At 37.2% G+C, this 22,852-nt stretch overlaps 1 protein-coding gene and 1 long non-coding RNA gene across 3 annotated transcripts in view; one reads left to right on the top strand and one right to left on the bottom strand.

The window, feature by feature from the left end:
* LOC141518965 (membrane-spanning 4-domains subfamily A member 14-like) overlaps window positions 1–10,692 on the top strand; it is a 53,694-nt gene extending 43,002 nt beyond the window's left edge. For both annotated transcript variants that reach the window (XM_074231387.1, XM_074231386.1), the window contains one exon: window positions 3,634–10,692. In XM_074231387.1, coding sequence (XP_074087488.1) covers window positions 3,786–10,505 — 6,720 coding nt within the window. In that variant the 5' untranslated portion in view covers window positions 3,634–3,785 and the 3' untranslated portion in view covers window positions 10,506–10,692. The remainder of the gene's footprint in view (window positions 1–3,633) is intronic.
* Window positions 1–22,852, bottom strand: part of LOC141518969 (uncharacterized) — a 205,366-nt gene that overhangs the window by 89,514 nt on the left and 93,000 nt on the right. The window lies entirely within an intron of this gene.

Genomic DNA, 22,852 nt, shown 5'->3' with positions numbered 1-22,852 from the left:
AGATCCCTATGAATAAAAATTAACAGGAGAATATATGGATCTTTCTATTTTCCCTATGCCAAATACAAGAAGAGAATCATTACAAGTTCCTCCTCTTTTCATTTCACCTTCTACAAAATAATCTGAGAAAGCTCTTCAGTTATCTGGTGCAAAGTCTGCAAAAGAATATGTAGAAACTGAGAATGACCAGTCTGCCATCCAAAGTTCACAGTCAGAATCCAAACAAGCTTCAGTTACTTATGAAAAAACTTTACTGAGGAAAGCCATACAATGATCTTTCTTTTTTTCTTTTTTATAAACATTTTATTTGTTTTCCAAATATATACAATAGTAGTATCCACCTATCATTTTTGGAAGGTTGTGGATTTTACAATTTTTCCCCCACCCTCCCTTCCCTCCGCCCCCCACAGAAGGCTGTCTGAGAGTCTTTACATTATTTCCATGCTATACATTGATCAAAATTGAATGTGTTATAAGAGTAAACATAAGAGTAAACATGAACCCCCCCCCAGAAAATGAGAAACCTCAAGAAGAGAGAGAGAGAGAGAGAGAGAGAGAGAGAGAGAGAGAGAAAATGAACTTGAGTCTGTGTTCAGATTCCAATGTCTCTGTCTCTGGGGTGAGTTGCTTTCTTTATCATAAGTCCACCAGAGAAGTTGCTTCAATATTTTTCCCACAGTTGCTATTATAAGCTGTACCTACACTTTATTCCTCCCCACTCTCATTTATTCTATTCTCTCTCTCCCCTTTCATCCTGGCCCTATCCAAAAGTGTGTTGTATCTAAGTACCCTCTCCCTCAATCTTCCCTTTCTTCTATCACCTATTCCCCCCTTTGCTCCCTGCATTCCCCCTTATCCCATCCCATTCTTCTCATTTTTCTCTAGGGTAAGATAGATTTCCTCATCCTATTAAGTGTGTATGTTATTTCCTCTCTGAGCCAATTCTGATGAGAATGAAGGCTCACTTATTTCCCTTTGTCTTCCCCCTTTTCACACCATTGTAAAAGCTTTTTCTTGACTCTTATGTGAAATTTCTTTTTTTAAGGTTGTTCTTTTTTTGCAAGGCAAATGGGGTTAAGTGGTTTGCCCAAGACCACACAGCTAGGTAATTATTAAGTGTCTGAGACTGGATTTGAACCCAGGTACTCATGACTCCAAGGCCGGTGCTTTATCCACTATGCCACCTAGCTACCCCTATGTGAAATTTCTTAACTACTTCTTCATCTCCTTTCCCTTCCTCCCAGTACTTTCCTTTATCACCCATTGCCTCCATCTTTTTACTATAATATGCCATTATATTCCTCTCCTTCCTATGTCCTGTCTATATATGCTCCTTCTAACAGTTCTTATAAATGAGAAAGTTCATATGAGTTATCAATATCTTCTTCCCATGCAGGAATACAGACAGTTCACTATTATTAAGTTCCTCCTAGTTAGTCCTTCTCATCCACCCCCTCTATGGTTCATGAGATCAAACTTTCTGTTCAACTCTGATCATTTCAATAGGAAAGTTTGAAAGTCCCCTGTTTCAATGAAAGTCCATCTTTTCCCCTGAAAGAGGATGTTCATTTTTGTTGGGAAGTTGATTTTCAGTTGTAAACCAAGATCTTTTGCGTTCTGGAATATCATATTCCAATCCCTACAAGCCCGTAATGTAGATGCTGCTAGATCCTGTGTAATCCTGACTATGGAGCCTCAGTAGTTGAATTGTTTGTTTCTAGCAGCTCTTAGAATTTTCTCTTTGTTTTGGGAGTTTTGGAATTTGTTTATAATATTCCTGGAAGGTTTTCTTTCAGGAGGTGACTGGTGAATTCTCTCGGTTTCTAGTTTACCCTCTGCTTCTAGGATCTCAGGTCAATTTAGACTCTTTTCCTGATCGTGGATTTCAGATAGCCCAATAATTTTTAAATTATTTCTTCTGGATCTGTTTTCAAGGTTGGTTGTTTTTTTTCCTAATGAGATATTTCACATTTTCTTCTAAATTTTGGCTTTTTTGGAAGAGTTTTATTTCTTCCTGATTTTTTGCAAAGTCATCAGCTTCCTTTAGTTCCATTCTGCATTTGAAGGAGTTATTTCCTTCAGAGAGCTTTTTTTAATCTCCTTTTGCAACTGGCCAATTCCGCTCTTTAGTGCATTCTTCTCATTTACCTTTTATTTTGCTTTTTCCATTAGGCCTAAACTGGTTTTTAACATATTATTTTCTTCAGTATTTTTTGTATATCTTTCACCAAGCTGTTAATTTGGTTCTCATGATTTTATGCATTGCTCTCATTTTTCCTCCCAATTTTTCCTCCATCTCCCTTAATTGCTTTTCAAAGTCTTTTTTGAGTTCATCCATGGTCTGAGCCCATTTTCTATTTTTCTTGGAGGTTTTAGATAGGGAAGCTTAGATTTTGTCACCATCTGAGAATGTGTTTTGATCTTCCATGGGACTAAAGTTATTCTCTATTGTCAGATTCTTCTTTTTATGTTGTTTATTCATTTCCTCAGCCCAAGACAGCATTTCAAGGCTTTGGGGGGGGGGGGGGGGTTGGAGACACCCCACTGGGACCTTCATACCTCCAAGGTCTTATGCTCTCTTGCCTGTGCTTTGATATGTAGATGACCACCTCACTTCCCTCTGCCCTAGAGCTATAAGGAGGGATCCTGTTTGGTTACTTAGTATGGAAAGCCAAACTGCAACAGGTATCTGAGTGTAGGCTAACAGCAGAGTCCTACCCCAAGGGAGAACAGAGAAATTTCTGCAGTCTTTCCTGACCCCTTTACTGTCTCTGGGGGTACAGGCTGCTTTCTCCAGATTCTCGCTGCAAAGTCTGTGGCCAGTGCTCCTCACTCCACACTCACTCTGGTGGAGCAGAGTTCTCTCCCTGCCCCTTCAAGCTGTTGTCAGTAATCTCTGGGCTGTGTTGGGCTGGACTGAGCTGAGGCCAAGGCTTTTTTCCAACCCCTGATCCTGATGAAACACACCTTTCCCGTGGAACTTCTAAGTTATCTTGAACTGGGAAAATGTATCACTCAGTCTTTCTGTGGGTTCTACCCCTCTAAATTTTGGCTAGAGTCATAATTTGTTGGCTTTGGGAGTTTGGGGGAGAAGGAGTTCCTGGGAAATGTTGCCTTCACGCTACCATCAATGTTGTTCTTTCTCAGGCACGAGGTATTTTTCTGTGATAAGCTCATGGAAATGATCAACAGAAGATCCACATATCTCTGTATCAAAATCATTACAAAAATCCTTGGAATTTTCTGTTATTTCTGGGCCAAGTTCAACAAGAGAATTCTTAGCAGTTCCTTCTCTCTATACCTCCAGTTCTTCAAAAATATCAATACATATTCCCACTTCTTCTGGCCTAAAGTCATCAATAGAATATGAAGGGAGTGAGCATGCTCATTCCCCCAGTCCAAGCACAACAAGAGATTCACACAACCTCCTCCCATTGCTAGCCCTAGATTACTAGAAAAGCCTATTCCATCTCTTTTCTCAGGACCAGGTGTTATAAAACAAGAAGTAGATGATCCCTCATCTTTTGTGTTAAGTTCACAGAGAGAACAAGAATCTTTTAATTTTTCTATTATCTCTGGATCAAGTAAGTACCAGAAGAGAATCCTTAAAATTTCTTCTTCTTTTCATTTCAGGTTTTTCAACAGGAGTAGAACCTGGTCTTCTATTATCTGACTTAAAGCCTCCAGTCAAATTGGCAGAAAATGAGAATGTTTGTCCTGCCAGTTCACATTCAGCCAGAGAATCCAAATCAGGCTCTCCTCCATCTAGTCTTATACCACTGAATATGGCTAGACAAATTCCTTTCTCAGGTCAAAGGGTTTTGTCTTTGGAAACTTCAAGAAAAGGGACCATACAAGGCCTGTATTTCTCTAAACCAATTTCACTGCAAGAACATTTTGCCTTTCCTATTATCTCTGAGCCAATTTCACCAATGGAATCCTCCAAAGTTTCAGAGTTTTCCACTTTAATTTCTTCCAAAGGGACTACAGAAAGTCTTCTACCATCTGGCTTAAAGTCTCCAGTTGAACTGGCAGAAAATAAGAGTGCCCAGTCTATTACTGCAAGTTCATCAAGGGAATTCAAAAAAGGTTTCCTTCCTACTAGCCTAATGCCATTGAATAAAGCAATACAGATTCTTTCTTTTTCTGATCCAAGCCTTTTCTCTGTAACAAGTTCAAGGAAAGAGTCAATTCAAGGTCAATATTTCTCTGAACCACATTCATTGCAAGAATCCTTTGACTTTTCTATTATCTCTAGGCAAAATAGCGCAAGAGAATCCTTGGAAGTACCTCTTCTTTCCACATTAATTTCTTCCAAAGGAAGCTTCGAAGGTCTTCAATTATCTGGCTTACATTCTCCAGTAGAATTTGCAAAAAATGATAGCACTCTATCAGTCAGCCTTAATTCACCAAGAGAATCAGCACAACTTTCCCCTGCTGCCAGTTCTAGATTACTTAGTAAGGCTTTTACATATCCTTATTTCTCTGGACCAAGCACGTCCCAGAACTCCATGGAAGATCCTGATTTTTCTGTGTCAACTTCAAATAAAGAATCAATACAAGATCCTACTTTATCTGGTCCAAATTCACTAAGGGAATCCTTTGAATTTTTTACTCTCTCTGAGTCAAGTTCAACAAGAAGAGAATCCTTAGCAGTTTCTTCTCTCTACACCTGCAGTTCTTCAAGAATATCAGCACATGTTCCTACTTCTGGCCTAAAATCACCAATAGAATATGTAGGGAACGAGCATGCTTGTTCCTCCAGTCCAAGATCACCAAAGGGATCTGCACAATCTTCTGTGTCAATCTCAAAGAGAGAATCTATACAAGGCTTTGATTTCTCTGGAACAAATTCACTGAAAAAATCTTTCAACTTTTCTATTATCTCTGGACCAAGCACTACAAGAGAATCCTTAACATTTCCTCTTTCCACTTCAACTTCTTCAACAGGAGATATATCTGATCTTCCATCATCTGGCTTAAAGTCTCCAATTGAATTGGCAGAGAATGAGAATGCTTGGTCTGCCAGTGCACATTCTCCTCCATCCAACCTTTTGTCACTGAATAAGCCTATAAAAATTCCCTCTTTCTCAGGGCCAAGGGCTTTGTCTGTGGCAACTTCAAGAAGAGGGACCATACAAGGTTTAGATTTCACTGAACCAAATTCATTGCAAGAATCTTTTGTCTTTCCTATTAACTCTGAGCCAAGTTCACCAGGAGAATCCTTGGAAATTCCTCTTCTTTCCACATCGACTTCTTCCAAAGGAACCTTCGAAAATTTTCAATCATTTGGCTTATGGTCGCCAGTAGAATTTACAAAAAGAGATAGCACTCAATCAGCCAATCCCAGTTCACCAAGGGAATCAGCACAACCTTCCCCTGTTGCTAGTCCCAGATTACTGAGTAAGGCTTTAACACATCCTTATTTCTTTAGACCAAGTACATCCCAACACTCCATGGAAGATCCTGATTTTCCTATGCCAATTTCACATAAAGAATCAATACAAGATTCTGCTTTATCTGGTTCAAATTCACTAAGGGAATCCTTTGAATTTTTTGCTCTCTCTGAGTCAAGTTCAACAAGAAGAGAATCCTTAGCAGTTCTTTCTCTCTACACCTGCAGTTCTTCAAGAATATCAACACATGTTCCTACTTCTTCTGGTCTAAAGTCATTGACAGAAAATGAAGAGAATAGAAATGCTCATTTTCCCAGTCCAAGTTCACCAAGGGCATTTACACTACCTTCTCCTATTGTCAGTCCAAGATTACTAAAAAAATCCATGCTATCTCTTTTCTCAGGACCAGGTGTTCTGAAACAAGCAATAGATGATCCTCCTCCTTCTGTGTCAAGCTCACAGAGAGAATCAATACAAAGTCAAACTTTCTCTTTCACAAATTCTCTGAAAGAATCCTTTGAATTTTCCATTAACTCCAGGTCAGGTTCAACAAGGGAATCTTTAGAAGATTCATCCCTTTCCATTCCACATCCATTAAGAAGATCCACAGACTTCCTTCCTTCCTTTGGCTTAAGGTCCCCAGTCAAATATTCAGATAGTGAGATTATTCATTTTCCCAGCCCAAATTCATCAAGAGATTCTGGGCAATCCTCTCCTGTCACCAGCTCTAGATTACTGAAAAGATCTGTAGAATTTTACATTTTCCCAGAATCAGTTGAACAAAAACAATCCATAGACATTCTTCCTCTTTTGATCTCAAGCTCACAAACAGAATCCTTTGATTTTCCCATTTTTCCTATTTCAAGTTCAATAAGGGAATCTGTAGCTGCGCCCCCTCTTTTCATTTCAAGTTTTCCAGAAGAAGCAACAGAAATTCTTCCTTCCTCTGGTATAAGGTCATCAATAGAATTCAAAGAAAGTGAAATTGCCTCTTGTACCAGCCCAAGTCCACCAAAAGAATCTGAACAACCTCCTCCTGCTGCCAGCCTTGGATTACCAAGTAAATTGTTATTTCCTCCTTTCATAGGATCAGATATATCTAAACAGTCCATAGAAGGTCTTGCTGCTTCTCCGACAAGTTCACAGAGGGAATCCATACAAGGCCCTTCATTATCTTCCTCTAATTTTATGAAAGAATCCATAGAAGCCCTCTGTACCTCTACTTTTAGCTCATCAAAAGGAGCTATAGCAGTTCTTCCATCCTCTGCTGTAAAATCAATAGAATTTGAAGAAAATGTGACCGTATTTTCTTCCCCAAGTTTCCTAAGAGAATCTGCACATCCTTCCTATACTATCAGTCCTAGATTATCAAGTCAATCATTACCATTTTCTCCTTTTTCAGGAACAGGTGTACCAAAACAAACTATGGAAGTGTCTCATTCCATCTCAAGTTCAAGGCGAGAATCTATACAAGGACCCGCTTTCTTTGCCCTAAACTCACTGAGCAAATCCTTTGATTTTCTAATTTCTGGACCAACTGCAGTAAGAGAATCAATGGACATTCCCCCTCTTTCCACTTCAACTTTCTTGAAAGATTCTGCAGACAATCTTTCTTCTTCTTCTGGCCAAAAGTCACCAATAGAATATTCAAAAAGCGAGACTGTCCATTCCCCAGGTAAAACCTTGCATTTTCCTTCTTTCTCTGGACCAAATGTGTCAAAACAATCCACAGAAGTACCTGCTTCTATCTCACATTCAAGAAGAGAAGCAATACAAAGTTTTGCTTTCTCTATGCCAAATTCACTGAGAGAATCCTTTGAATCTCCCATTTTTGCTGGACTAAGTTTTAAAAGAGACTCTTTAGAAATTCCTCCTCTTTCCACTTCAAGTTCATTGAGAGGACCTACAGATGCCACTCTTTCCCCTGTATTGAGGCCTCCAATAGAATATTATGAGACTGAAAGTGTCTATTCTGCTAGCCCAAGTTCACCAAGTGAATCCAAACAAGTTTCCCCTACCTCCAGTCCCATATTATTGAGTAAAACCTTTCAATTTCATTCTTTCTCAGGATCAAATGTGTCAAAACAATCCATGAAAATACCTGCAGCTTCCATGCCAAGTTCACGGAGAGAATCGATACAAGGTCCAGATTTCTCTGACCCAACTTCACTGACAGAATCCTTTGAATTTCCTGTATTCTCTGGACCGAGCTCAATAAGAGAATTGTTAGCAGTGTCCCCTCTTTCCACTTCAAGGTCCTCAAAAGGTTCTAAACACATTCTTTCTTCATTAGGTTTAAAGTCACCACTAAAATATACAGATAGTGAAAGTGTTCATTCTGCCAGTCCAAGGTCACCAAAATCCAAAAAACCTTCTCTTCCCTTCAGTCCAAATTTAATTTCTAAATACACACACGTTCTTCCTTTTTCAGAGTCCAATGTGGAGAAACAATCTATAGAATTTCCTGAGTTCTCTGTTTTAGGTTCACAGAAAGAATTTATACAAGGCCCAGCTTTCTTTGATTCAAACTCCAAGACAGAATCCTTAGATTTTCCCATTTTCTCTGGGGCAACTACATTAAGACAATCTATAGATCTTCCTCTCTCTTCTCCTTCAAGCTCTTTGAGAACTACAGAAGTGCTTCCTTCATCTGGCTTGAGATTGCCAACAGAGTATGCAGAGAGTGAGACAGCCAATTCTTTTAGCCCAAGTTTACCAGGAGAAACTAGACAACCTTCCTATGTTCCAAACATAAATTTAGGATCTTTGCAGTTTCCTCCTTCTTTACAACCAAGTATAGCAAAACAATCAATGGAAGTTTATGTTTCCTCAATGTTAAGATCAGAGAGAGAATCCATACAAGACACAGTTTCATCAGCCCCAAATTTACAGAGAGAATCCTCGGAATTTCCTATTTTCTCAGGACCAAGTTCAATAAGAAAATCCTTAGAAGCTTCTCTCCCTTATTCTACAAAAAAATCTTTACTGTCCATTCCAATTTCTGACTTGACATCAGTGAAAAAATCTGAAGAGAACAAAATTTCTGCTACAGTCAGTCAACATTCAGTGAATGATCTCATGGAAGCTCTATCACACATGGGCCTAAATTTCAGGACAGAACTCATACAAGTTCACCCATCCTTGATCACTTCTCCTAGCCAAAGTTCACAAAGAGAATACATGGATTTCTCTCCATCCAACATCGCTCAGAGAGAATCCATTCAAACTTCAGCTACTTCGAGGTCAAGTTCTTTGAGAGAATCAATAGTGAGTCCTCCCACTGGTATCAGCTTCCAGAGAGAATTGGATCAAGTCTTTTATTTGTCCAATCCATGTTCACAGAGTCAATCCATGGATCTCCCTCCCTTCAGCATCAATTCCCAGAGAGAACTGATTCATGTCCTTGTTGATAATTCCCCAAGTTTGCTAAGAGATTCTCTAGGTTGGTCTCCATCCAATACTGGTTCCCAAAGAGAATCAATTGAATTTCCTGATTCTTCAATTCACAGTTTACAGAAAGAATCTATGGGTCTCCCCTCTTCTCATATCAACTCCCAGAAAGAATCCACTCAAATTCCTATTTCTCCAAGTCCAAGTTCACAAAGAGAGTCACTTGATGATGCTCTTCCCAGCATAAGCTCAGAGACAGAACTGATTCATTTTCTCCTTTCTAAAACAACAAGCACACTGAGAGAGTCTCTAACCCTTCCTCCCAGCAGTACCAACTCTGAGAGAGAACTTATTCAAATCCCTGTCTCTTATAATCAAAGTTCACAGAGAGCCTCTATGGGTGATCTTCCCATTAGCATCAGCACCCACAGAGAATTGATTCAAGTTCCTGTATCTCACAGTCCAATTTCACAGAGAGAATATGTGAGTCTTTCACTCTCCAGAATGAGCTCCCAGAGAGAATCAATTCAAGTTGCAGACTTCAAGAGTATAAGGGCACAGAAAGAATCAATGGATCTCCTTTCTTCCAGCATCAGCTCTCAGATAGAAAACATTCAAATTAATGATTCTTCCAGCCCAATTTCACAGAGTGAGCTCATGGATCTCCCTCAGTCCAGCATCAGCTCTCAGAAGCAATTCATTCAAGTTTCTGCAGCTTACAGCTTAGGTTCAGAGAGAGAGTTCATGGATCTCTCACCCTCCAGAATTAGCTCCCAAAGAGAGATCACTCAGGTTACTGATTCTTCTAGACAAATTCCACAGAAAGGGTTCATGGATCTCCCTCCCTCCAACAACAGCTTACAAAGGGAATCTATTCAATGTACTGATTCTTACAGCCAAATTTCACAGAGAGAGTCCATGGGTTTCCCTCCCTCCAGTAGTAACTCCCAGAAAGAATTCATTAGAGTTTCTGCTGCTTCTATCCCAAGTTCACAAGGAGAGTTAATAGTTCTCTTCTCCACTAATCCAATCATCCAAAGAGAATCCATGGAAGTTTCTACCACTCTTGGTGCTAGTTCATCAGAGAAATCCATGCGAAGTCCCCTTTGCTCTACTCAAAGTTCTCCAAAAAATTTCATAGATGTAATTCCTTTATCTGGTCCAGATTCATCAGAAGAATCTGTGGGCACTCCTCTTTCCCCTGGCCAAAGTGACCTGCAAAATATCACTGATGCTCTTCCTTTGTCAGGCTCAGTTTCATCAAAAGAATTCACTGGTGTTCTTTCTTCCCCTCCCCCCAGTACTACAAAAGAATTCATAGAAATTCTCCCTTTCTCAAAGCTTTTACCAGATGAATCCATAAACAATTCCCTTTCCTCAGAGTCCCATTCAATGAGAGAATTAGATCAAGCTTCTAGAGAATACTCACTGAAAGAATACTTTGACATTCTCCCTTTCCCAGGACATAGTCCACCAAGCAAATCTACACAAACCTATGCTCCATGTCAATATTGTTCAAAAGATGCGCATAAATTCTTTAACATTCAAGGTCCCTCTTATTTCACAGACCATCAAAGAGAACCCATGCAAGTGCCCTTTTCCCCTTGTCCAAGTTCAGTGAATAAATGTATACCACCATCTTTGGCCTCCAAAAAAGGAAAATCTATAAAAGCTAAAAAGCCTTCCAAAGAGGAAGGAGAACCCATGCAGATCCCATAATATTAATGGAAACATCAAAAACTGTTTCCAATTCCCCTGCACCCACTCAGACCAATGCAATCAAGTCCAGTAAACCATGCTATCGTATACTATACTAGGATTCTAAGACTTGAATAGAAAGCAAAACAACAACTTTGGTCCCCATTAAAAATAAAATAAAACCAACTAAAACATAACAAATTTTAATTGAGACTTTTATTTACTAAAGAAATCTCCCTTTTACAATACTCAATTCTTTTTTTTTTTAGGTTTTTGCAAGGCAAATGGGGTTAAGTGGCTTGCCCAAGGCCACACAGGTAGGTAATTATTAAGTGTCCGAGACCGGATTTGAACCCAGGTACTCCTGACTCCAAGGCCAGTGCTTTATCCACCTAGCTGCCCCAATACTCAATTCTTGATGCAGTTGTTTGGCTGCACGAATCGAGTATTGGGCCTGGAGTCAGACTTATCTAGTTCAAACCTGGCTTCAAATATAGTATGACCTTAGGCAAATCACTTAATCCTGTTTATCTCAGTTTCCTCATCTGTATTATGAGCAGGAGAAGAGAATGAGAAGCCACTCCAGTGTCTTTACTAAAAAAAAAAAAAATCCCAAATGAGTCAAAAAGAGACACCAATGAACAATAATCCTTGCAGATAAATACTAAACATACCAATCTTTCTCTAATGACTCATTTTTCCTCCTTTTTCCAAGGTCCTATAAGTCAGAAGGCCCAAGAATTCATTGCTTTTTTACAAGCCATGAAAGGGCTCAGGGATGGATGGATGGATGGATGGATGGATGGATGGATAGGTCAATGAAAACTCCCATTTTTTTCCTTCTCTACTTTATGACTTTCTTATAGTCTTTTGAATTCCTCCTTTCGTTCCCTATTCCTTTTCTTTTACTCATTTTATCCTTTGTTTTCTTTTTCCTTTCCTCTATTGCTCCCTTTCCTCTCTCCTATTTTTCTCTACTACTTTTTGTACCTCCTTTATTCCAACTTCCACAGTCTTCTCTTTCCTTTCTTTACTCCTCCTCTTCCTACTCTTTCCTTCCCTGTCTTTTGCTTCTTTCTCCTTTTCCCCTTTTGCTTTCCCCTCATTTTTTCTTTCAGAATCATTAAGAATATATTATACATATACGTGATGGAACACTATTCTGTTAGAAACCAGGAGGGATGGGAAGTCAAGAAAGCATTGAAGGATTTGCCTGAACTAATGATGAGCTAGAGGAGCAGAACCAGAAGAACACTGTACACCCTAACAGCAACATGGGGGTGATGATAAACCTTAATAGACTTGCTCATTCCATCAGAGCAACTATCAGGCACGATTTTGGGGTATCTGCAATGGAGAATACCATCTGTGACCAGAGAAAGAATTGTGGAGTTTAAACAAAGAGCAAAGACTATTTAATTTTTAAAAAACCATTATCATATGTAATTTTGCTATCTCTTATACTTTATTTTTTTCCCTTAAGGATAAGATTTCTCCTCATATTCAACTTGGATCAATGTATACCATGGAAACAATGTAAAGACTAACACTGCCTTCTGTGGAGGGGGGAAGGGAAGCAAGATTAGAGGGAAAATTGAAAAAATTCAAAATAAATCATTTTTAAAAAATATTATACAAAAATCATTGTGATAAATACACAGAAAGACCCAAAGAACATTCACATAATCTAAGAGTTGGAAAGGATCAAAACTACCTAACTTAATCTGCATAGGAATAAAGAATTCCTTCAAAAAAAATTAACATCTGCAACAAAGGAAAAATCACTAGGCATTTCATTCACAGGTAGCTCTAACTTTCAGTACCTTAGTAATGAAGACAAAGTTCCTTTGTACAGAGAATTTATAAATTGGAGAGAGACCTGGGGAGTGGGGTATTGAGTAATAAGTAATAGTTTTAAAAGCATTTTTAAAGCTCTGAAGAATGATCATTTCTGACTGGAGTATCAAGTAAAGTTTCTAAGAGGTATCATTAGAACTGGACCTTGAAGGATAGTCAGGATTTGTAAGAAGTGAGAACCAGAAGAATTCTAGGCACAGACTGAAAAGCAATGGAAAGCACATAATGTAGTCCATTTTGGCTGCAGAATGGGACTTATGGTGGGCAATCATGGGAAACAAGGGTAAGATGAACAAAATGAAATTTATAGGAAATGTTAATGCCTAACATGGAAATATGTTTAATCAAGTTATAATATCAGATTACTGGCCATCAAGGGGGGAAAAAGGGAGAAAAATGTAGACCTCAAAGTTTAATAAAAAAAATGAATATTGAAAACTATTTTTGTATGTAGGAATTTAAAAAAAAAACAAAAAAGTTCTATACTTAAACTCAAAAAAGCGTATAAGTACATGATGGAGAACACATACCAAAAAGCTGTTCATTTGAAAAAAAAACCCACTATATTATACTGGATAGATAAAAAGAGAAGGAATGTGAGTTCTTTCATGTAGGGAGGAGACAGAGGAGATTGCCCTGGAGAGCTGGAATTTTTTGTTTTGGTTTGATGTTTGTCCTTTTTTGTATCCCTAATGTCTACCACAGAACATTGTCCTTCATTCTCCAAGAATAATATCACTAAGTTAAGAGACAATCTGCAGTGTGTCCGACTGTGATCAATCAGACCAAGTATGAGCTCAGAATGCTCTACCACAGGTCAGGAACAAATGGTCCATGTGAACACCTGGAGTGGGCTCTTAGATTTGGTTTTTTCAGGTTTTGTTTTTGAGCTGCTTCCATTCTGGCTCATTCACAGAGCACAGTGCCCTCTTTGATGCAGGCACACCATGCTGGGCACTTGTTGTGCTGGTATCTCCCAAGTCAAACAATCAATTCCAAAGTTCTTTCAAAAGATCTTGAGAGTGTCATCATATCACCTCTTCTGATCATCAGGTAAGCACTTTCATTGAGTTCTCCATTAAATAGTCTTTTAGGCAAGTCCATCAGAGTTGCTCTCTCTACAGTAGAGTTCGGGTGCTTGGCAACTTAGTTCAAGAATGGACTTTAGTGGAGCAGTTAGATGGTGCAGTGGATAGAGCACTGGCCCTGGAGTCAGGAGGACCTGAGTTCAAATTTGACCTCAAACACTTAACAATTACCTGGCTATGTGACCTTGGGCAAGTCACTTAACCCCACTGTCTTGCAAAAAACAAACAAACAAAAAAAAAGAATGGAACTTAGTGTCCAGTACCTTATCCTGTCAAGCAATCTTCAAAATCTTCCTAGGCCAATTCAAATGAAAGTGATTCAGTTTTCTGGCATGGGGAAATTCAGAAGTTGCTAAATGAAAAATGAGAATGGAGTTTACCAGGAGCTCTAAGAAAGCAGCATTTAATTCCATCAAAAGTAAAGTACAGGTGAAGTTTAGAGAGATATAGAATTCTTGTCTCAGTAAGAAGGAAGATGAAATTTGATTTTACACAGAGAGCAATCATCCAAAGCACTTTTATGATGTCCTGAAGGCTGTTTATGGGTCAAAGATGTATGGTGCATGTCAGCTCCTCAATGCTGATGGAACCACATTGATTTGTTAGAAAGACATGATTCTGGAGAAATGAACGGAATCCTATAAGGCAAGGTTCTGCAATCAGTGGAGGCAGGAGACAGTCAGTACTCTGGCCCCATTGACAGGGGTGGACATGTGCTAGCTCTATTAGGCTCATATACGACAACTCCTGACTGATACTATGGTGCCTCCCCAGTCATGGACCCCACCACAGGTCACTGCAATAGAATGCTAATATACCCTCTCAATCAATGCTGAAGCATTTTACTGTTTGCCTCAGGCTGAAGTCAATCGCTCTCTAGATAAATTTCCAACTGAAGACAAGGTTTGGAATGCCATTACCCTCCTCTCCAGAGTCAAAGCACCTGGTGTGATTCTATTCCAGCTGAGATCTACAAGGAGAGGAATACATTGCTCATACAAAAACTGAATGAAATTTTGCAGGTTATATGGCAAGAGGAGATTATCCCACAGGAATTCAAGGATGGCTCCTTCTAGTTCTATAAGGGTAAGAAAATAGATACCCAGAGACAGATAACTGTCTTTGTCACTGCTGGTAGGAGTTTTGCCAGAGTCCACCTCAATTGGTTTATCTTCACCTGGACCCAGTGTGGCTTGCATACAGTAAGTGCTTAATCAAGGCTTGTTGATTAGCACACTCAAAGCCAAGAAGGTAATAGAATTCTCTTCACTCCCTCCTACTCAGGTCATATCAAGACAATTCTTCCAACCTTTGAGCTCTCCCTTTGCAAAGCCTGAGTTAATGAGCTGGAATACTTCCAGAGAATGAACAGCGTCCCAAGAAACCAGGGATTTTAGCCTAGAAAAGAGGAGACCTAGAGAGTAAGTGATGTGTATTGATGGGTTTATAAGAGGGATTAGATTCATTCAGTGTGATTCCAAAGAGCAAAACTAGGGCAGATAGTAAGAGCTTTTACCTATATAGTTTTTGTAGGTTTAACAAGAAACTTTTTTTCCAAAAACCTTTTGAGGTTAATGGTGCAGAAATAATTCTATCCATATAACAGATTTGTAAATCCAAAATTATAGAGGCATTACCAAATGCTCCACTGCATAGCTGATAAGTTGAAGGGGCAGTGTGTGAGCCCAGATCTTCCAAGTTGAAGATCAGTGTTCTTTGTACTCTACCATGCTGTCCCCAACTGGCCAAAGTTCTTCAGCTAGGTAGCACAGTGGATAGAGAACTGGCCCTAGAGTCAGAAGGACCTCAGTTCAAATCCGGCCTCAGACACTTAATGATTACCTAGCTGTGTGACCTTGAACAGGTTACTTAACCTCATTGCCTTAAATATACAGAATTTTAAAATCCCTTTTATGTGATTACAAGATTTTCTTTATACTTAAATAATCTTATAAATTCCAAAACTCATATCCCAAATAACCTTAAATTATTTTCTTTTCAAAACCTGAAAAGTTTGCAAATTCATTTTATCTTTATCAGTGCTCTACCTTAGAAGAGCTTTTATCTTTATTGATCAAAATTTCTTAATATCAGAACATTTAGGAATACTACAACATCATAATCAAAATTGTACATTCTTACAAACCCCTTATTCAGTTATATGTATTTTCAAATTATTTTGCATAGAATATTAACCCACTAAAGAATGATCTAATTGAAGAAACTATAATTAAAAAATTACCATTTACCTAATAGTTGCTTTCATATCAAATTTTTCATATTATGGGGTTCATTACTTTCCAATCAATTCACTGCCAGATATTGCAAAAGTGGCAGTCTAATGCAATTTTCAAATTACCCAACCTCATTCAAAAACATGTCCCCATTTAAACTTATAGCTCTCTATACTTTTTTCTCTTCTTACATTGATTTCTAAGTCACTTTTCAAAGCTCCCAAACTCCATCACTTTTCTTATACAAAGTCAAACCTGCTCATACAGTTTTTCTTCAGGCTTTACCCAATTTCCATACTTCACAAATGGTTCACAAACCCCAATATTTCTCTATATGCCTTTTAATTTTCCCTTGAAATCCTTTTTATTCTCTTCCCAATTCTTTCAGAACCCATTACGCAGACTGAACTACTTACATTTTCCCTTAACATTACTGTTCCACTATTCTTTTTCCATTAGCTCTTTATTTTAATATATACTGTTCTTATTTAGAACTTTATTTTCACAACTATATAGACCACATTATAATACACCTTTCCACCTTTCCATTCAAAGTTTTTAATATTTAACACTTCTTGATTTTAACTGGTATAACTTTTGAAAAGGCAGTCACTCAAAAGTCCACAGCCTAATTAGAATAGCCCCTGCCCGCCTCTTCAGCTAAAATAAACCAATAACTTCACTCATAAGAGAACAGGACTATATTTTTTCAGAGGGGAAGGATCCTCTGTTCTTAAATTGTCCTATTATTTTCTGTAATAATCAAATTATATACTTTAGAATGAACCTGACTCTCTTTTCTTCCTGGAATTTACTTCCTTAAAGCATTCTCAATGTAAAATAGCATTTTTTTATTTCTTTATATAACATGATTGATAATACTTACTGTCTATGTTGTTTCTTTTGACTCTAAATAAATTCCCTTTTTAGCACTTGCTTTATCAAGTTTCATTAAACAATTTCCTTTCTCTTTTTTTTTTTATTAATTAATCCTTTTTTTTTTCTTAATTCCTCTTTTCTACTATCTCCAAAATCAAGAGATAAAATCCAGGACTACAAGCAGGCAAGAGGTGTGTGTGTGTGGGGGGGGGGGGGGGGGGAGCATTCTGGTAGCTCAGAATTACAGGGAGGAAGCAAGTCAACAGCATTTAATCATTTTCAACACTTTTCCTTGATACTTTGGTACTTCATCCCAATTGCTAAGCCTATACCCTAGAGGTCTCAGTCAGCACTTCAAGGGTAACGAGGTTTCATTGCCACTTAACCTTGAATTTGACAAGCCCTCCAGACCCCCTGCAGACTTAAACTGCTTGGAGGTTGTCTCCAGAACCCCTCCACAAACTTTGAAGCATTTCCCCTGCCTCTAACTTCACAGACCCAAGCTGTCTGGAGGAAAGGCAGAGCTGCCAAGTCACCCAGGGGCTCACTGAATCTTGTCCAAGTCCCAGAGTCACAGGTCTACCTTGCCCCGGTTAGTGTGCACAAACTTTCATGACCTGATGGTACTGTTTCCTTGAGTCAGCTCCGGCAATGGCCTGTCTCCCTTGTTGTTTCTGCCTCCCGAGGTCTTCCGATTTTCAATTTCGCTCAAACTAAGTCTCTCTTCCAGATTCCTCCCTACTCCCCAAGAGAATCTGCCTGGGCACATGAGCTGCTGACAATATCCAGCATGGTCTACTCATGTCTAGGTCCAGGAGAGTCTTAAGGAGGTGATTCTTCAAAGCCAATGCACCAAAATAGTGTGGGATAAAAATATAATAAAAAAAATTTTCAGAGATTGGATGTGAGAAAAAAGAAAGTTTTTGTTTATGAGAGAGAGAGAGAAAGAGAGAGAGAGAGAGAGTGAGCACACACTCAAGTCAGAAAGCCACACTGAAAACACAAGAAATTTGGTTTACAATTTCTAACTACAGTTTTCTTCCTCTTCTCCACTTCAAACCATTGGTTGAGGTTTTTTGGGGGGGGAGTACAATCTATTCACAGAAATCTACCCCAGCAAGAGACACAAAGAAAGGAATGTAATATTTTCAAAATTTGTCTCACACCAGATGATGGGATGACCTGGTCGGAGTGACCTCATATAGCTTATTTTCACTAGGAATGGAAATAGTAATAACAAAGTTTTCATGGTCATGATGTTGTTCTTCAGTTAGAAAAACAGTCTTATTGAAAAAAGCAGGATGTCCTGGTTGCCTTGGAATGCAAGGTTTTTCTTGACATAAATAGTTCTTTAACCCTGAGAGGACTTCAACAGAAATTTTCCATGCATGATCATCTACTAGATAATTGTCTACTGAACAATGTACAAATAATATAATCGACATGAAAGCAATTTCCATTTAAAAATCAATGTTTATTAAGTATTTATAATGATAAGGCACAAAACTGAATCATGCAATCAAATTAAGTTTCCCTTTAGTATTTATAGCACTTAACAACCTAAATCCAGGTACCTTTCCAGTGTTGCTCTGCACTTCTGCCATTCTCACATTTTATTGCTATTTGCCCTTCATTCTCAAAGAGAATGATACCATGACAATCGTGGGACTTGAATTTGAGTGAGTGGGCGTTGTGCTAGGTCACCAGTCTTACCTTCTCCTCAAGACCATCAAGACATCAGGGAGGAATAATTTAAACTTTACTGTCTCATGTAGACATTTCTTTTTATTTGATTTATTCCAGTTTTCAGGGAACCAGTAACTTTGATCAGGTTTATCACCTTCTCCACTAAGTTGTTCATTCACCTTTAAATTCTCCTCCAAACTTTTTCTTTAATTTTTAATCTCTTGTTTAATTTTTTTCCTAAGTATTCATATTGTACTTATGGGAAATTCTTTTGTCTTTCATTTTGCACTTGGCAATCGTTATGAATTTATTGGTTCTTTCTTTGGGTGGAATCTCTATATCTATAATAATTTTGGATAAGTTCCTTTTTTTAAATTCTGATAAATATTTTTAAGCTTCTAAGTAGCATGTGAAGGGATTCAGAATACCTGAATTCACAGCCAGGTTCATACAGCTACTAATTGTGGGACTTTGAGTAAATAACTTAACCCCTGCCTTAGTTACTACATCTATAAAATGGAAGCTGATTTTATAAATAAAATATTTATTTTATTTTCATCTGTAAAATAATATTAACATTTAGCTCCCAAGGTTGTTGTGGGAATAAAATATAAATGTAAAGTGTTTTGCAACCATCCAAATGCTAGATAAATACTAGCTCTTATTAGTATACAGAACCAGTGTTTTCTTTCCTATATCCTCTTGTCTAGCTTTCAATCTTAAATCAATGCTTCCTGACAAGGTCAAGGTAGACTTTGGGATGAATGGTTTTCCTTAATTTCACAAAGGGCCCTTGAGTTCCTGTACTTTCCACATCTGGACCCAGAGCTTTAGATGCTCCCAATGTCTCTGACCCATTGTTACATATAATGTTGCCTTTCCATTTTAGATATTGTTTAGCTTATTAAGGAAAGGTCCGTTTATTCCTGAACTTTATAGTTTTTTTTAATAAATAAGTACTATATTTTATTTTAAAATTTTCTGCTATGATTTTATTGTTATTAAAATACTCTTCTCACTTGTGAATCCATCAGGCCCTGGAGATTTTTTTTTTAGGGAGTTCAATAATGGCTTGTTGAATTTCTTTTTCTGAGATAGGGTTGTTTAGATATTTAATCTCTTCTTCAATTAACCTGGGCAAATTAGAAGATCAAGGACTAGTCTACCTGTCAGATCTATGGAAAGGGGAACAGTTTATGACTAAGAGTTGAAGAATATCACTAAAAACCAATTAGATGATTTCGATTACATTAAATTAAAAAGCTTTTGCACAGATAAAACCAATGTAATCAAGATCAAAAGAAAAGTAGTAAATTGGGAAACAATCTTTACAACTAATGATTCTGACAAAGGACTCATTTCTAAAATATACAGAGAACTGAGTCATATTTTTAAAACAAAAAGCCATTCCCCAATTGACAAATGGTCAAAGGATATGCAAAGGCAATTTACAGATGAGGAGATCAAAGCAATCCATAGCCATATGAAAAAATGCTCTAAATCATTAATTATTAGAGAAATGCAAATTAAAGCTTCTCTGAGGTACCACCTCACACCTCTCAGATTGGCCAGTATGATCAGGAAGGATAATGATCATTGTTGGAAGGGATGTGGGAAATCTGGGACACTATTACACTGTTGGTGGAGCTGTAAACTCATCCAACCCCTCCGGAGAGCTATTTGGAACTATGCCCAAAGGGCAACAAAAATGTGCACACCCTTTGACTCAGCAATACCACTACTGGGTCTATACCCTGAAGAGATGAGGAAAAAGGGTAAAAATATTACTTGTACAAAAATATTTATAGCAGCCCTGTTTGTGGTGGCAAAGAATTGGAAATCCAATAAATGTCCTTCAATTGGGGAATGGCTTAGCAAACTGTGGTATATATATGTCATGGAACACTATTGTTCTATTAGAAACCAGGAGGGATGGGAAACCTGGAGGGATTTGCATGAACTGATTCTGAGTGAGATGAGCAGAACCAGAAAAACACCGTACACCCTAACAGCAACATGGGAGTGATGTTCAACCTTGAAGGACTTGCTCATTCCATCAGTGCAACAATTGGGAACAATTTTGGGCTGTCTGCAAAGGAGAGTGCCATCTGTATCCAGATAAGGAGCTGTGGAGTTTGAACAAAGTACAAGGACTATTCCCTTTAATTTGGAAAAAAAAAACCCAGATATCTTATTGTCTGATCTTGTTACCACTGAGAATTCTGTTCTCTTTAAGGATATGATTTCTCTCTCATCACACCCAATTTGGATCAAGGTACAACATGGAAACAAAGTAAAGACTGACAGAGTGCTATCTGTGGGGTGGGGGTGGGGGGAGGGAAGCAAGATTGGGGGAAAATTGTAAAACTCAAATAATATCTTTAATAAAAATAAAAAAATAAAAATAAATATTCTTCTCCATAGATTTTCTTTTGAAACCAATTATTCATTCCTACTATAAATCTAACTTAGTCATGTGTATGTTGCTACATTTGCTAGAATATTTGAGGTTGTAATATTTTATTTATATATATGAGATACATATTTTTCTTTCTTTGATTTATATCTGCCCGTATCAGAATAATATTTGTATTATAGAAGTAAATTAAGAGGATCCCTTCTTTTTATATTTTCTTTTTTTAATGTGATTTTATTTTATTTTATTCAATTACATGAAAAGGTAGTTTTCAACATTCATCTTTTTGTGAGCTTTTGAGTTCCATATTTTTCTACCTCCCTCCTTTCACTCCCCCCTCCCCATGACAGTGAGTAATCTCTTATGGGTTATACATGTACTATTCATGTCTAACATATTTCCTTACTGGTCATGTTGTAAAAGAAGAATGAGAACTAAAGAGGGGGAAAAACTATAAGAAAAGGGGAAGAAAAGTATAAAACAAGTTTTAAAAAGTGAAAACAGTTAAGTTTTGCTCCACATTGAGACTCCCAGGATATGAATGGCATTTTCCATCATAAGTCTTTTAGAATTGTCCTTAATCACTGAACTACTAAGAAGAGCTGCATCCATCATAGTTGATCATCACAGAATGTTGCTGATTCTCCTGATTTTGCTCACTTCACTCATTATCAGTTCATGCAAGTCTTTCCAGGCTTTTCTGAAGTCCCCAGTTTATGAATTCTTATAGAACAATAGTACTCCAACATATTCTTATATCATAATTTGCTCAGTCATTCCCCAATTAAGGGGCATCCCTCAGTTTCCAGTTCTTTACCTCTACAAAAAGAGCTGCTATAAATATTTTTATACATAGGTCTTCATTTATGGTTTCATAAAGCAATTATATAACATTGAATTCATTGTTTTTCAAATGATTGATATAATTCAATTGTAAATCCATCTGGTCCTAGGGTTTTTCTCTTTCAGCATTTATTGTTTACTCAACTTCTCTTTATGAGATTAGATTATTTAAAATCTTTATTGTTCTCTTAATCTCAACTTTTAAACTCTTTAATGTTCATTTATTTCATTTACATTGTTTTGATATATAATTATGTAAAAATATGTTCTAATAATTTCCTTTGTTTCTCATTTATTTCTTGTAATTTTACCTTTTACATTTTAATGTATCATTTTTTAATCAAAATAGCTAATAGTGTAGTTAATTTAGGAGTTTTATAACATCTTTTATTTATTAATTGAATGCTGTTTTATTTTTATTTTAGTTTAATTAACATCAGAATTTCTATTTTGATATTTACTTATTGTAATAAAATTTGTTGAGCAAGGGGGATGCTATAAATGCAATTCATTTTATTGATCAAGTATTTTTGATTGATTTTTTTTGTTGATCAAAGTATTTAAAATTTCCCCAAAGACTGATTCGGTTATATCTCAAAAGTTTTAGGATGTTATCTACTTCAGTGACAAAAATTTTGTTGTTTCTTTGATTTGTTCCATGACCAAAACTTCTTTAGGATTAAGCTATTACTCTCCAATTTATAATCATTTCTTTAAAGATCTATAATAATTTTTACTGTATTATAGTCCCTAAAAGGTATGCTTAATATTTCTGATTTTCTGAATTGTTTAAAAGGATTTATGCCCTAATATATGTCCAATTTTTATAAAATTACCATATATGATTAAGAATAATTACCAAAGATTTATTTTATGTATATATACACACACGTGCACACACACACACACACACACAGAACTTTTTACAATTTTATGCAAGTCCTTGATTTCCTTCTTGTTTATTCATTAGATTTGTCCAGATCGAGATCATCAACCATTCTAATTTTACTATTTTTTCCTGGCAAGCACTAAATTTTTTTTAAAACATTTAGAAGGCAGAGTATATATTTCCCTCTTGAGGATAAAAGTATGCATTGCAGTCTGAAACAGTTCTGTTTTGTTTTGGTTTTTGCTTAGTTTTTTTTCCCCTTTTTGGTTTTGTTTCTTTTTTCAGTGTTCACTTAAGAGGGCTAAACCACTTGCCTTGGGTGTGAATATGAATTTCCCTGTATCACAGTGGTTCAGCTTGACCAGATATAAAGCTGTAGGTAAAGCCCTTCTTTGGGCCTGGAAGCAGTTACTATTCTAGAACTTGTTTAAACTTGCTGATGCTTATGGAAGTCTCAGATTTGGCAGGAAGCTAGC

Source organism: Macrotis lagotis, chromosome 3, assembly GCF_037893015.1.
Source record: "Macrotis lagotis isolate mMagLag1 chromosome 3, bilby.v1.9.chrom.fasta, whole genome shotgun sequence".
Lineage (NCBI taxonomy): Eukaryota > Metazoa > Chordata > Mammalia > Peramelemorphia > Peramelidae > Macrotis > Macrotis lagotis.
This window is presented reverse-complemented; position numbering and strand designations above follow the sequence as displayed.